The sequence below is a fragment of the Dermacentor variabilis genome, chromosome 1 (genome assembly GCF_050947875.1).
Source record: "Dermacentor variabilis isolate Ectoservices chromosome 1, ASM5094787v1, whole genome shotgun sequence".
In the NCBI taxonomy this organism is placed as follows: Eukaryota; Metazoa; Arthropoda; class Arachnida; order Ixodida; family Ixodidae; genus Dermacentor; species Dermacentor variabilis.
Genome location: NC_134568.1, coordinates 112,212,415 through 112,229,024, shown reverse-complemented (window position 1 = coordinate 112,229,024; position 16,610 = coordinate 112,212,415). Strand labels below are relative to the sequence as shown.

The 16,610-nt window shown below is 44.8% G+C and overlaps 1 protein-coding gene across 3 annotated transcripts in view; it reads right to left on the bottom strand.

Annotated features, from left to right (window-relative positions):
- CSN4 (COP9 signalosome subunit 4) overlaps positions 1-16,610 on the bottom strand; it is a 65,937-nt gene that overhangs the window by 15,409 nt on the left and 33,918 nt on the right. For all 3 annotated transcript variants that reach the window (XM_075693102.1, XM_075693093.1, XM_075693086.1), the window contains 3 exons: positions 14,900-15,050; positions 4,403-4,487; positions 307-392 (listed from right to left, as the gene is read on the bottom strand). In XM_075693102.1, the coding sequence (XP_075549217.1) occupies positions 307-392; positions 4,403-4,487; positions 14,900-15,050 (322 nt within the window). The remainder of the gene's footprint in view (positions 1-306; positions 393-4,402; positions 4,488-14,899; positions 15,051-16,610) is intronic.

Genomic DNA, 16,610 nt, shown 5'->3' with positions numbered 1-16,610 from the left:
ACTGCCGAAGCTATGTCATGGCACAACAGTGGCACAATTTAGGTGAAAAAGATCCTTCTGGAGCAGTATGGAGCAACAAATTCCAATCAGCACAGACCGGCGCAATTAGTCCAGCATTTGCAGAATTAGTCCAGCATTTGAAGGATTTCTTTCTTTTTCTTAATCTGCTGTTTCGGACACCTGTTTATTCGGACATTTCCGCAGTCCCCGTGAGGTCTGAATAAACAATCGGCGACTGCATACGTTTCTTAAGGGACCACAGAAAAAGAAATAGAACTGTTAGGAGAATGTTCCTATGTTCCTCACCATCGGCAATTGTTGCCTTTTGGTGCGACTGCAAAAGTGCTGAAAAGTCTTCCAGCTCACTCCTCCTGATGATGCGATCTAGATACCTGCAGCAAAAAAAGGATGAGTTCACACAAGCAAAAGCTGGATGATCTCCTTGAAAACCAAGGCCATATCTTTTGAAAATCCATGTCATTTTTCATTCTTATTGCTTTCTCAAATGTCATGCCGAGTGGCCAGTCTAAGTGATAACAGTGGTGTGGCACTGTCCAAGCACATGAGGAAGGGTAGGAATGAAAAATTTGATGAATCACTGCAAAATATGGCCCCAGCAATTACAAATGAACCAATCAAAAAAGAAGGATAATTCTGTGCATGCTGACACATGGATAGAATTTTAACTTCTGCTTCAGAACATCAATCTTGTACAAGTAAGTCCATTGCAAAGTAAATGTGCAGGCAGTTGGCTCCCTTCTTACAGTTGCTGCTACTGCTGGTGCCTGAAGAAGTGCTGCTGATGCACTATTCAGCTACTATTAGCATAAATTGAAATAACTGATTATAATGCCTATTATATGTAATTACACGAAAGTCCGATGTGTAATCGCTCTATAGCCAGTTTCTAAACATGCAGTAGGCCCAAATGTACGTTTTGGAGTCTGAATTAAGCCACTGTTAAAAATGCAAGTGAACCTGGAAATGAAACAACTCATTCATCTAGTTTCGAAATTGTTTGCATTTGAACTTATGCTGACAGCACATAGAGGAGAGCCAGCGCTATCTTGTGCGTGCAATCTGCTGCAAAGCTGGATGTGTCCAGACTTGCCACCAAGGGAAATTCCGTGCTCATAATCTGATAATGTCGGCTCCTGTTTACAATGAACTTACCTGCAAGTACATCCTGGTCATCACATTATGCCATATAGAAGCTGTTACAGTGTGCTATACAGTGTGCAATTACATTTAATAAATTCCAGCAACAAAACCTGTCTAGGCACTCAACATACGAATGGGGTCATGCCACAAGATGATGTGCTTTTCAAGTATATGGATAATGGACATAACGGTGTGGCCACATACAGTTAAACCTCGATATAATGAAGTAGGTAAAATTGGCAACTTGCTTTGTTATATCGAAATTTCGTTGTATTGAAATTTGACCTTTTATGCAAATAATTACAGGCGCCGATAGATTTTTTTTCTTAAAAGGGGACGTAGAATATTCCAAATTATCGAGCAATCGAAAAAGGCAAATTTGAATGAGAAAACAATCTTTTTTGACGAATTTGGGAGTCGGCAACCGATGATACAGTTTCATGCCATGTCGACAATATCTTCACATCAGCGATACGAATTAAGCGATCAAAGCCAGCCATGCTTTCGCATGCACTCTGCCCCCACAGCTGATAGCGTTGCCCGCACTGGGGAGCGAATGCTTCGTCTGCCTCTCACTCCATCAAGTCACTGAAACTAACTTATGCAGCCTCCAACACTAAACGCACGGGAAGACAGCTAACAAGATGCTGCCAAGCCGTCTCGGCAAGGCCACTCAGGGTGTCTACCAAGTTAACATTTCCAAATTCACTGAGTTTTCCAGGTTTTCCCTGAGTGCCGTTGCACACTTCCCTGAGTGAAGCAGAACTATGTTTTATGTCAAGGCGGGCTGAAACCATATCGCCTGATGCTGTCACTCTCTAGTAAGCACATGAAAAAAATAAAAAAGCGACTTAATCCAATTTGAATACTAAGGAGTAGTGTTTATGTTATTCAAAAAGAGAACAGAAGGCAGGGGTTAGTAAAATGCACAGCAAATACAGTGTCTTCGAAAAAAATTGCAAATGAAGTCGGACATTGGCAAATACAAATAAAAAAGAGATGCACATAGAAGCAAATATATTCGAATGTGAGCTATTTCTATCAACTGATAGCAAGCTCAGTGGTCTGAGGTCCGAACTCTGTCACAATTGAGATTCTCTCTCAACCGCTCGTAAGTCAACCTCAACTGTCCTGACATACTTTCAGCCCGCGCACGATGCCTGAGTGCTGTGTTTCACTGCTTTAAAGAGTTTATTTTGGTTTGGATGAGGGACACCTGCATCTCGGCATCAGCCAAAGTTTTTTGAGCTCAAACTTCTTCAAAACGGCGGCAGCAAGCTTCCTTTCCCGTTATTCCTCAATGCATACACCATTTCTGTTCTTGTACTCCTTCTGCCACTCGTTCACCCCAAGGACAATTTGAAGCATCTTGGCCAGTTGCACAGTCCACGACCGATTTTTAGAACTCCCTAGGGGTCGGGAAAACGTTCGAAAAATCGGCCAGTTGGAAAAAAATAAATGCGTGTCATTTACTGCCCTTAAGGGCTCAAACCGCGACAGGCACGTTCGAAAACGCTCTGAAGGCCTGTCGGTACACATATTAGGCATATCGGCGCTCGCACTGTGACAGGAAATACAGGGTGCATGCGTGTATAATTAAGGAATGCATATTGCACCGTGGCAATATCCCCTTCCCACGCTTGTTATGCTTCACTGCAATACTTCTGCGTATGCTTCACCATGTAACAATTGTGTACGGAGGCGAAGCTAACTTTCGGGAACCGGCATTATGCAATGCACCGTGTTTTCTAAGTTCCTAAGCCAATCACGAGGACCACAAATTCGGAGTCCATGCCATTGCTGACAGCAGCTAATTCTTTTAATAAAAAACTCGGCATCCAACGGCAAGAAGCTTCATAGCGAACGTCGAAGCAGCTAGGCCTAGCGTTGCCGCAGTGGTGGCAACGGCTGCCAGCGGATCTACGTGCGAGTGTGCCGATTCGAGGTGGCGAAGTAATCAAAACGGCAGCGGTGGTACCTTTGATTATTGCCGTTTCGGACCCGCGGTCACGGCATAACGTCCGGAAAATCGGACGGCGAAGAGTTCTTGCGTCCGAAATTTCACACGTTCGGATACGTTGACTCTATGGGTTACGTGGCGGTGCCGTGAACAAATTATCAGGAATCCGGAAAGTTGGTCGTTGACTGCACACTGGCAACTCCTCCAGGTGACGACAGAGCGTCAAAGACGATTCATTACGATTCCTGTCTGTTGCTCGAGCCAGCATTACCGCGACTTTCGACCCTTTCAATAAAGTTGGCGCTAACTTTCCCTGATAGAGGCCCAAATTCCCCGAGTTTTCCCTGACTTTTTCCAGACTACTCAAAATCCCTGAGAATTCCCGATTTTCCTGGTTGGTAGACACCTTGCCACTCTTGCACACGCGGCAGATTACCTCTAAAGCTGGGTGCGCGGCTGTGTATGCGCTCAGCCGCGCTTACAGCCATGTGCAGCCACGGCCGAGACACATGCCAGAAATCGCAAAGCGCCAACTCCCCCCCCCCCCCCACACACCTCGCGCACGCGCTTGATTGCGTTATTGCGAGCGAGCTTCCCCTTTTTTCCTTTGCTCGCACGGGTAGGCGGCACTTATCTCCCCCTTGCACGCTTTTACTCGCACCTAAAGCACAAAGGGCGCAGGCCGGGATAGGATCTTATCGCACTTTTGACTTTTATGGAACATGATGTGGCCCCACTGCAGCGGTTGCTCCTGTCGCTCCGCGCACGATTTGAGAGGTGTTGTTTGCATGCAGACACTTGTTATTCAATCATTTGACCATCAGCGTCTGCGGAAGTGTCCATTTATTGTCTCGGCATTCCTTTGCGGCAGAAGCGAAATTTCGTTACATTGAAATCGTATACAAACACAGCTTGCTATACTGAGGTTATAAATACTGTATTCCCCTCCTTAATGCTGCACTGAATGGGCAATGCTTCAGGGAAGAGGTACCAAGCTTGCATGTAACAATTATATGTATTTCAGACAATGCTTTCAACATAGCACTGGCAGAAACATATCACTGAACAATAAAAATCACAGAAAGTTGCCAAACACAGAATTCTAATGCGCTTTCGTGAAAACAGTGTTTTTTTTTTCTTTTTCCCCACATCTGAACTTGCATACACAGTGTCAAACAATAAAATATTACAGGGTCTCCTACAAAACGCAGCAATATTGGGCGTGAAGTCATGGTAGTTGTAACAAAGAATGAAAGGTGCATCACATATGTTAATGCTTACATCTTTTCCAGAATGTTGTAGGCAGGAAGCTGCTGACATCTCTCATCTTTGAACAGTGTGGCCAGCATACGTGATCTCTGCTGACCTGAAAATGCATTTCATACAGTTTGCAAGAATGCAACAAAAGACAATGAGATCCTACAATCACTGAGTATTTCTTATGATGAGCTACTGCACCCAGTGTGACCTATGTGAACAGTACTTTGCCAAAATTAACACATTACAAACTTAGAATCATCCAAATGAAAACACTATTCATTGCAAGATTGTAAATGGCAGCATCGTCTCTGCGCTAGGAACGATTTGGTTCAATTTTATGGCAATGAAATGCACTGACTGCAGTGAACTGATATTATATTGCCCTCCAATGCCACACTGTTGCATGAAATGTGCGGAAGGTCTCCTTTTTTACTTGAACGAAGCAGTAACTGTTATTTAATGGGAGACTTGTACTCAGCCAAACAATGTGCATTTCGGCACTTCGTTGGGGCTTTCTGTGCACATTCATGCATGTTTCACTGGCATTTGGCCTGCTCAACTAAAATTCTTGTGCAACCTAATTATTGCATTTCCTGCAAATATTGTACTGGTTATAAAAAAGTCAGCACCCTTTACAACGTAGTTAAAGTAACAAGATAAAGCACACTTTACATCACCAATTTTAAACATACATCTCCGCTTCTTGTTTTTTGCAATTCGCGGTGAAACGTAAACAGTTAGTGAGGTCAATTAAACAAGCTAGGCTACTGTGAGTGACAGCAAGTTAGCAGTATCGCCTGGTTAGTTCAGACAAGAATATTTTTATTGTAGTAGCACTAAAAACATGCAGCATTCCTTTCATGATGACACGCAAAGCTTGCATTTATGTGAGAGGCTAAAATAATTAGGTTGTTATACTTCAGGTAATAAGAGAGGGAGAAATTTATTTACCGAAAGGCAGAGAGGTCGGCCTGAGCTATAACTTGCTCTGGCCTGCTACTCTACATTGGGGAAAAGGGATGGGGAGGGAAAGGGCTGATGAATGACGATGGATGACGAGGAAGAGATGCGTATATACAAATTCACAGAGTTGTGGCACCTCTAAAGCCATGCGTCCAGCCCAGTGGCTTGGAGAAAAGCTGTAGCGGCACTTGTTACCAGGGCTGCGCTGTTTGCATTAGGCCAAGGACCTAAAAGAAATTCGTCTGATAGCGGTCTCTTATGGATCGCAACAATGGAAGAGACAAGTTGCTGTAATTCTTGGCCGTACGCGGGACACACGCAAACTATATGTTCAAGTGTTTCTGGCACCTAACAGTATTCATAGTTTGGGCTAGTATCACTGGCACCTATCGTTTGGTGAATGCGACACCAAGGCGGATCCGGTGCACCATGCTTATGTGGCTTCTTTTGAACTTGTGAGGCATACGTAATTTCATTTCTTGGTCCCATTCGTGTGATCGCTTGTGTCGTCGATCTGGTTGGGTCCAGTGTTCCAACGTACGGTTGCGTATTACGCGACGAAGTAGGGCGTTTGTGTTTGTTCGTGAGAACAGAATGCGTACTTCACAAGCATTATCTAAAGCAGTTTTCGCTTCAGCATCTGCCTGTTCGTTCCCGATCACGCCACAGTGTGAGGGTATCCATTGAAAGGTGACATTGTGGCCATTTCTAGTTGCGTATTCGAGACGCTCTGTAATTTCTATAGCCATGGAATAATATGGGCTCCGTCTGAGGACACAGTCAATCGTTTGAAGAGCTGGCTTGCAATCGCAGAATATCGTCCATGCGTGAGGAGGCTCCTTAGAGAGAAATCGAAGTGCCTCCCGGATAGCAACGAGTTCTGCAGCAGTTGATGTTGAGCTATGGTCTAGTTTAAACCGCCGAGCGATGATCATATATGGTATGACGAAGGCTGCAGTGGAGGCATATGGTGTGACAGAGCCATCGGTATACACGTGCACAGTATCTCCGTACTCTGCAGAAATGTGCAACAGGGTGAGTTGCCTGAGGCCAATAGATGCAACGGATGACTTTTTAGTAATTCCAGGGATCTGCAATGTAACGAAAGGTTTAGGCAGAACCCACGGAGGTATTCTCGGAATACAGGCGGGAGAAAATCCTGACGGCAGCACTCTGATGGCGCGATATAGTCCTTGAAAAGCTGGAACCTGGGTGGATGGCAGGGAGTGATGACAGAGGATGGTGCATGTGTTGGGTCAACATGCGAAGGTACATTCGAAGAGGCTCGCAGAGCAAGTGTACCCCAATAGGACAAGCATGAGCTTCCGCTATTGTTCCACTGGTTGACGTGCATCATGGGAGGCCCAAACATGTGCACAATGCTTGAGCATGAATGCTCTCCAGTGCGCCTGGCATGCTGTACCGTATATACCCTACGAATAGTGCTTGGTACGATTGGAGTAATGACGACTCTGAGCGGCCCCATCTGGTTCCTGCAATGACGCGAAGGACGTGAACAAAACTCTTCGGCTTTGACTTCAGTGCGGCGACGTGTCTTGACTAAGATAATCCCTGGTCTATGACTAAGCCAAGGAATCTGTGGTGTGTAACCGTAGGTATTGCTACTCCGTTAACGATTATCGGATACCTGGTCATTTGTTTTCGCGTGAATGTAATTACGGAACATTTTTCAGTTGAGAGTTGGAGGCCTTGACACCGCAGATGCTTAGTTGCGATTGTCACTGCACGTTGAAGCCTAGCATGCATTTGGGGATGGCTGGCTCCAGATATTATGCATATGCCGTCCGCATATGTGCTAATCTTCACCATGCTAGGAAGTTCAGATGCAAGGCCAATCAATGCAACATTGAAAAGAGTTGGACTGAGAGCTCCCCCTTGTGGAACACCTGGATGTATATGGTACTGTCTGGTGTCGCCATCACTTGTCGACATATACACCGTGTGGCCACTGAGGTAGCTAACAATCCATGCATATGGCTGGCCACCGACGTCTAAATCTTCCAGTGCATCAAGGATTGCATAATGGAGTACATTGTCGTATGCACCCTTAATATCCAGAAAAACAGCTCCAACTAACCGACGGCGACTTCTTTCCTGTTCAACAGTGGCTACCAAGTTGATAACACCGTCAATGGAAGAACGGTCTCTTCTAAATCCGTGCATAAAATCAGGAAAGCAATTATTTTTTCTCTAGAAACCATTCCAGCCTTGACAAGACCATTCTTTCCATTGCTTTGCCGACGAAACTGGCTAAGGCGATCGGTCCGTAGGAGGAAAGCTCGTTAGGGCACTTCCCCGGTTTAAGCAGCGCTGCAACGCGACTGCATTTCCAACAATTTGGAACATTTCCTGTCTCCCATGTCATATTATAGAAAGATAGAAGAAGACGTTGTGATTCGGTGCCAAGATGGCAGAGTGCAGCGTACGTGATTCCGTCTGGTCCTGGTGCCGATGAGCCTCGAGAAACCGAAATCGCAGCGTCAAGCTCTTGCATCGTAAATGGTACTTCGAGTCGCTCATCAGGTGACGGGGGCGCGATGGTGACAAGGGATAAAGTCACTGCATTAGATGCGTCCACAATGAGTTTACAGTAGTCCTCTGCTACCTCCAATTCAGTCCGGCGTTGATGTAGAGTCACCGCACGGAATGGGTGTCTTTGTTGTGGAGTTGCCTGAAGACTTTGTATGAGCCACCAGATCTTAGAGGCTGTCTTGAATCTAGGGATCCACAGAATGTCCTCCAACGCTGTCTGTCAAGCTTCTCCAGATATCGCAGAACATGTCGTTGAGCTCGGCGACTGCTCGAAAGATCTGACGGTGACTTTGTTCTTCTGTATCGCCGTTCCGCACGGCGACGGATTGCACGAAGGGCCTCATATTGTATGTCGACCGATGATCTGTGCCTCGGTACGCTGACTTCTCTGGTTTTGTCCCGCAGGGTAGAGGCAATGATGTCCTCTATTTCAGATGGAGATGTCATACTCTGACAGGCAGTGTCGACAGAGGTCTTGAATAAAATCCAGTCTGTTTGACGAATGCAACGTGAGGCTGAACGGCGAAAACAGCTAAAGTGAACGTAAGTGGGGAGGTGGCCACTGTTTTCCGTTTGGCCAACAACTCCACACTGAAGGGCGAAAGGAAATTATAGTAATTGCCTTTCAACCCAGTATTATGTCTTGCATCTACAGACTGCTGTCACACATGATTTTCCTTGATCACACATGAGCTTTCCTTTTGTAGCAGCAAGTCAAAACACAAAAGTCCACGATTTACTTGTAAGGCAAATAAACTGACCCGCATTGCATCAGAACCACATATGAAACATGGGCTTGCAGGAACAATCTCATACCCAAATGATCCGAGATTACCTTAGTGACGTTATATTGATGCTCTTTTAATCTCTTGTTGATGCATCTGCCGGTTTGACCAATATACATTCTTCCGCATGAAAGTGGGATGGCATAGACAACGTTACGAGTACAGGTTACAAATTCTTTGCGATGTTGGGTAGAACATGAGTGCCTTTTGTTATTCTCTGTGTTAACCTGTTTACATAGCTTCTGTAGACGCTCAGAGGCAGAGAAAACCACGTCTACTCCAGATTTCACCGCTATTCTTCTGAGATTATGTGAAATGCAATGAATGTATGGTACCACAGCAACTTTCTTTGCTCTAGCATTGGTACTGCTTCCATTCGACGAGTTTTTGCACTTCTTGCTTAAGCCCTCTGCGACAGAAGTTAGCATACGCATCGGGTAACCAGAATCTGCCAGGCGCTTGGCCTGCTCTTTGAAACTGACGTCCATTTTGTGGTCACACGACTTCGTCAGAGAATTGTTGAAACACGATGTCACTACTGCGCGTTTTACAAGTTTTGAATGAGCGGAATGAAATGGTAGGACTGGCTTATTGCCTCTCGGCTGATAACTCCAGCATGTCATTTGTGGATAAAAGTACAATACCAAGTCTAAAAACCTTATGAAATTGCCTATACGGACTTCATGTGTCAAAGACAAAGGGGACAACACTTTAGTGAATGAGGTTACGGTTTTTGAAACCAGTGAGTCTCTGATTTGTTATTTAAAATGATTAGAAAATCGTCAATGAATCTGAACACTTTCGTAACATCGGTGTCATTTTTCAGGCGTTCAAGAACCTGGTCGTGGTTAGCTAGATACACGTCACTTAAGCAGGGAGCAATACATGACCCAATGCATATGCCATCTTTTTGTTTGACAACATTTCCTTCCCAAGTCGCGTAAGTCAAATTAACATAAAAACGAAGAAGTTCTAAAAATCTGTCGCTAGTCAAACCACAAGCGTTTTGAAAACGAACCGCTCCAAACTTGTCAGTGCAGTCAGATACACATTTCATCACGTCATTCTGTGGGAGAGAATAGTACAGGTCTTTTAAGTCAATGGAAAAAGCGACAAGATCCCTGTCTTGACAGTCTTTAAAGAATTCAACCACTTGTTCTGACTTGGTTACCAAAAAATGGGTCGTCGATTGGCAAGAGCTTTAAGTGCTTTTGTAAGTACGTCGCTACATGTTTCTGTCAAGTATTATTCTCTGACACTACCACTCTGAGGGGGCATTTCGGCTTGTGAGTTTTTGCAGAGAAAAACAATTCAAGGTCACCCTTTGTGCTTTTTTCAATAGACCGGGATAAGCCATCTAGTTTGAAGTTTTTGCATATATTGTTACGATGCAGTTCAGGACAATATCCAGACGCGAGTTGTGTTGAAGCTGAAGGTGCGGCCAAAGATGACGTCGTCGAGGTAGCACATGCAGATGTTCCACTTCAAGCCCCGCAATACAGTGTCCATAAATCTCTCGAAAGTTGCCGGAGCGTTGCACAATCCAAATGGCATCACATTAAATTCAAAGAGCCCGTCAGGGGTTACAAAGGCAGTCTTCTCCTTGTCGTCAGGATGCATCGGAATTTGCCAATAGCCGGATCGTAAATCTACTGAGGAAAAGTAAGAGGCGGAATGAAGGCAGTCTATTGTGTCATCAAGACGTGGGAGTGGGTACACGTCCTTTTTTGTTACAGCATTCAAACGGCGATAGTCGACGCAAAATCTCCAAGATCCATCTTTTTTTTAAACAAGAATCACTGGAGCTGCCCACGGACTTGCTGACTCTTGTACGACTCCCTTTTTCATCATTTCGTGCACTTGTTCGTTGATAATCTGGCGCTCTGATGGTGAAACACGATATGGCTTTTGTCAAATCGGATTTGCCGAACCCGTGTTGATGGTATGATGCGTTCGAGACGCAGGGATTGCAGGTATATTGTCCTTCTGCGCAAAGTCGAATACCGAAACGTGCTTCGAAAGCACACCCACTAACGTTCGGCATTCACTCGTGCTGAGCGATTTATTTACCATCGACAAAAGGGCCATTTCCGAACTGTGGCCGTCAGGTTTTTCTGGCACATCTGTAAGTTCAGCCACTGATAAGGACGCGTGTTCCCTGGCGAAGGCTAATTTCATGCCGTCTGATAGTATAACGGGCTCCTTAGAACAGTTTACGGTCCATAAGCCAGTGTGTCCGCCTCTGATCGACACCACACAATGTGGCACCAAAACATTCTTCTTCATACAGTTAAAGTGCATCGGTTCTATGGTAGCTTCGAAGCAGTCGGAATCGGCGCCGCAACAGACAACGGGAACGCAAACGGTAGATGATGCAGGTATGACCGTATCACCACAAACACACAGTGTAGTTTCGCGATCTACAGGGTTCTCCAGGAGTCCTGATGGAATCCTACCACTTAAGAATACTTTTCCTGTGCGGCAGTCGACAGTAGCACCACACTCCCGCAAGAAGTCCATGCCGAGAATAACATCATGGGTCGACCGAGGAATAATTACAAACTCTGTCGTAATAACATGGCCTCCCAAAAATACGTCAGCACTACACACACCAATAGGTCGCAATGGCTCACCACTCACTCGACAGCGAAAAGACGATAAATTAACACCGCTCTTCACCGCTACGACTGCCTCGACGACAGCAAACCATTTCTGTGTACGTGATGGACTCCTCTGTAAGAAGAACTTTTCCAGCACTGGCGCACGTTTTCTCCTAGTGGTGCCGGAGAGCCTTCGCACAGCGATTCTGAGTGCTATGCACGACGACCCTACGTCTGGCCAACTGGGTTCGGCGAGGACGCTTTACCGGATTCAGGAACGCTTTTATTGGCCTGGAATGCGACAATCTGTTGAGACGTATGTGGCCAGCTGCATGCAGTGTCAGCGCCACAAACAGCCATCTACTGCTCCGGCAGGTCTTCTGCAGCCGATCCCGCCTCCAAGCACGCCTTTCCAACAAGTGGGCATTGACTTTGTAGGCCCATTTCCAAAATCAGCCAAGGGAAACCGTTGGATAGTTGTTTGCGTCGACTACCTCACACGCTACTGCGAGACGGCGGCCGTGCCCTCCGCAACTGCCACTGACGTTTCAACATTCCTGCTCCAATATGTGATCCTGCGACATGGTCCGCCCCGCGTGATCATCAGCGACCGTGGACGACAATTCACAGCGGACGTCGTAGAGGAGCTGCTTCGTTTGTGTGATTCCCACTTGCGTCACTCGACACCATACCATCCACAGACGAATGGGCTTACGGAGCGTACCAACCGAACAATTGTAAACATGCTATCTATGTACGTTTCATCCGACCACAAGAACTGGGATGACGTACTGCCTTTTATCACGTACGCATTCAACACCGCCAAGCACGAGACCACCGGCTATAGCCCTTTCTTCCTGCTGTACGCACGGCCTCCCCGGTACACAATCGACACTGTTTTCCCCTTCTGCAGTCACGAAAATCCCACTGTCGCCGAGACTCTCTGCCTCGCCGAAGAAGCTCGTTGTATTGCTCGTTTGCGCACTTTGGCATCGCAGGACAGATCAAAAGTACACTACGACATTCGCCACCGTCCGGTAACCTATCGCCCTGGTGATTTAGTCTGGCTGTGGACTCCAGTACGGAAACGCAGGTTATGCCAAAAGCTTTTGGCCACCTACGATGGACCGTTTGTGATTATTAGCAGACTCACGGAAGTCACGTATAACATAGCTCGCCTCACGGCGAGTGGTAGAAGAGCTGCCAAGACACAAGTGCTCCATGTCGCCCGCTTGAAATTGTTCACGTCAAGACACATGGATTGACTCGCCCGGCGGGCTTCGTCTGCGACGAGAGGAATGTTACGCATGAAGAAAACGAAGACCAGTGAACGTGCTTGCGGTCCCGAGTGGAAGAAGAAAGAAGAGAACGACGCTCAGTTGATAAACCAGCTGACCGCTCTTGCGCTCATCTTCGCGACCTAAAGTAAACGGTCCCCTTCATCCGTAAGGGTTATAAACGGTCTCCTTCGCGCGTAACAATATTTACCGATGCGCGCGAAAATAAAATCTATAGTTGAAAGTGAAGCGCTGTGTCTGTGTATCTGTTTCTTTCTTCGTCCTCGTCCAGTCGCGCTTATACACACTACCATGAACAAGGAGGTGGTGCCGCCCGTGCATCCGTCGGCGTCGGAGGTCATGGAAGTACTGAATGTTGTGCGCCTCTTCTTCAGCTTTGAAGGAAGTGAGGACAACTCCCTGCACCGTGTTTCCGCACTGTAGCTCTGCTCATGTTATCAATGGGATAAGCCAGCCGAGAACGGTGCATGAAAGAGTGGCATAGTATAATCAAGTGGAAGGTATTGCAACATAATCGAGCATCGCCCTACTGCGGATGTGCGAGGGCAGAGTGGACACGAAAGCTTGGCTGGTTTTGCTTTGCACCCCTGATATGAAGATATTGTCGACACAGCATGAAACCTTATCTTTCATTGCAGACTCTCAATTTCAACAAAATGATCCTTTTCTTCCCTGATTCAAATCTGCCTTTTCCAATTGCCCCAAAATTAAGAAAATTTTCTGGCTCCTTCCGTGCAAGAAAAATCAATCAATGACTGTACTTATCTGCACAAAAGGTTACATTTTGATACAGCAAAATTTTTATACAGAGAAGCAAATGGCAGATTTTACTGACTGTTATATTGAGGTTTAACTGTATTACCGTATTTACCCAATTCTAACGTGTGCCCTTTTTCTCCCCAAAAAATTAGTTCAAAAATAGTGCTATTGGATAAAAAACAAACCACATTCATAACAGCCAACCATCAGGGCCAAAGTCATGACCATTGTCATCACAAGGTGGCAAAACAACATATTCTTGCGTGAGATGGCGATGACATTTCAGGGTTTTCAGTCTTTTATTACAAAAGCTAATTCAAATGATAAATTAGCGTACATGCTAAGCTAGTGGTAAAAAAGTCCCGTCGCATCTTTTTGGCATTCTGGAGGATTGCATGCGTTGCAGGATGAGTTAGTGAAATGGCTAGTCAAGGCCACCCTTCTGTTAGCTGTTCGTGCAGTCATCCAATAAATGTGGAATATCAAACACCGTATATAGGAGGCTATGACCGCACTGAAGATGAGATGTTGCAGTCCATGAACAGCGATAAAGTGCCATCTGAGAGTGACGACTATGAACATCAAGTGTAAATAAATTTCCATCTTATAAAGAGAAACTCAATTCAGGGCATTCTACATTTTTCTTGTTAAAAATCAGGTCAGTGCGCACTGTGTTTTTACTTTAGGAGCTCTAATGTCATTCCCAAATTAGTCTTGTACTTTAAACCCATAAAAACAGGGGGTGCATCAGGCGTGTTGGTAAATACTGCCAAATGAAGCAGCAATGTGTTTAGGTGTTTTTTTTCTTTTGTTTTTGATTTTTCAACCTGCTGGGTGATTTGACCGATTTTGTTCGTTCTGTCAAGGTCAAATTAATGAAAGTCGACTGCAATATGCATTTTAACCACATTTACAACAGTCAAAATTAGCTGTAGTTCTTTCATGCCAGGATGATGCGATCTGCCAGTCCCTGATGCACACCATACTGAGAGTGGCAATGGGTAAGTGCACTGAAATGAAGACAAGGCACTTTTGTAAATGAAGTCCTGAGTAGTGTAAGGAGTGGACATATTTCTTCTTTCTTCACGGTGTTTTGCAGGAGGAAGCACAATCATGAAGTGCGTAAACCTGTATGCATTTTATAATATTCTTTGCTGTTGGAGGTCCCAAAGCTACACTGTGGACTTCAAAGAATGTAGTGATTCTGATCATGCAACTAAACTGAGTACACAAGTATTTTCATATCCCACTCCATTGGAATGTGGCGGTCACAGCAGGCACAGCCACTGAGCTACAGCAACACAGAGTGCGTGCATGTTCAAAGTAGAAAGAAAATGCAATAGCCAGGATGCGAAACATTTATAACGGAAGTAATATTAAAACTGATTTGTATGCAATTATTACCTACTCACGACATACATTATGGTTTGATTGCAGAATGAAAGCACACTACAGACTCAGCAGACACAAGCCATTTTTTTTTCTCCCAATGTCAGGTTTCTTCAAAGTGTTGGTGAAAGTTGAAGCAAAAGACTCTGATATAATACAGAAAAATCTTACCAGCAGAGGCCAGGATTGTACAAATGAGAGCATTCCTGAGAGCAGTCATTCGCTCACCCTCGTGAATTATGGGCTTGTATGAGAGCTCATTGTACCGCTGAGCTGCCTCAATGAATTTGCGTCTGTAGTCCAATACTCTGGCATAGCATACCTGCCGAGAGGCGTTGAAACAGTACAGCGTAACTCAAACCATTTGTTCTAAGATACAATGCAAAATGCTAATACTGCAAAGGCTTCCGATAACATATATGGCAACATTTTAGTGTTAGTTTAAGAGGAAAATAAGAGTCAGCATCACCATAATATTAATGATATGTGCTCTTTATGCCTAAAGGAACACTAAAGACAAACTAAATCAGTTTAGTATGACAAAGCATTCTCTTAAAACTCTATAGTAGTAAATTTTGCAGTAAAATCAGGATTATTAGAAGAGAGAACGAAGGCCACACTTCTATTTTTGAGAATCAAACCAGACATCCAATTAACCCAGTTCAGCACACTTTTGCAGTTTATTCCATTTCTGACTTGTGCCAAAGCCTCAGAGTCAAAAAGTCAGTGTGATTGTTTTTTCTTCATATTTTGGGTTGTTGTAGTGCAATAAATATCGAAATTCTTGCAAAGTTCAGTCTGTGGCTCCCTTAGAACACAATGCAGTCCACCTTTACTGATTTTACCAATAAAGAGTGGCTTTTTGTGGTATTGTATAACAGTAATTTATTATTGTGGCTCAACTTACTTTTCTTGTTAGTGCCCCTTTAAGCTTTCACTATATACAAAACAACGAACATGCTTTACATTCACATTAAAGGGCCCTGAGCTTTGCCTTGAGCTGGCAAGTATGTACATGCTGTGGGCAGAGCCCGGAGCAGTTAATGTATCAGTCAGGTTTTATAGTGATACGAGACAAGCTGAATATAGAGATCTCCCCCTCTTTTTGAAAAGAGACTTCTCCCCATTTTGTCAACTGCCGGTTGGCTGCCAGCTGACATCAGGTGTCAGCAGCCCATAGATGCCACCCACTGGGCGACAGTTTTTGTCTTTATGCACAAGCTTGTGCATGCACACACCCTTCCAGATGGGAAGGGGGAAAGAGAGGTTAGGTTGGGAGCTGTTAACACCACAGAGTTTCCTACAGAAATTACTAAAGGGAACTCTGGTGCTAATGTCTATGGGAGCTGGAAGTGTGATAGTTCAGCCAGTAGGGTAAGTGGTTCATGGATTTGCCTAAACTTCATACTTCTGGCTTCAAATGGCTCTGACTTTGCAAGCTAACCATATTCAACAGAATATTGCATGGCTATATTTTGCTCGAAAATTTTGGAAAATTAGGTTTGTTTGAAAATTTAGGCCAATAAAGGCAAATAAAGCACAGTGAATAAAAACACAGGAGCATTTGAAGCCACAAGCACGAAGATCAAACAAATCTATGTATTACTAACCATCCTTCCCATGGCAGCTGCACAATGATAGTGCCAGAGTTCCCTCTAGTAATTTCAGTAGGAAACTATGGTTAATACATGTTGCTTGTCACACCTTTCTACTTTATGGATAACTTCATCAAATGATCCGTCTCAAAAGTTACTCGTCAAACTTCATTTAGTGGCCCCAGGCATGATCCATAACTGAGTGTCTGTGAAAACATGCTACATGCTAGCAGCTGCTGAGCTCTTCTCAGAACACTGCATGCAGCTAGTGCCATTTGCAACAATCT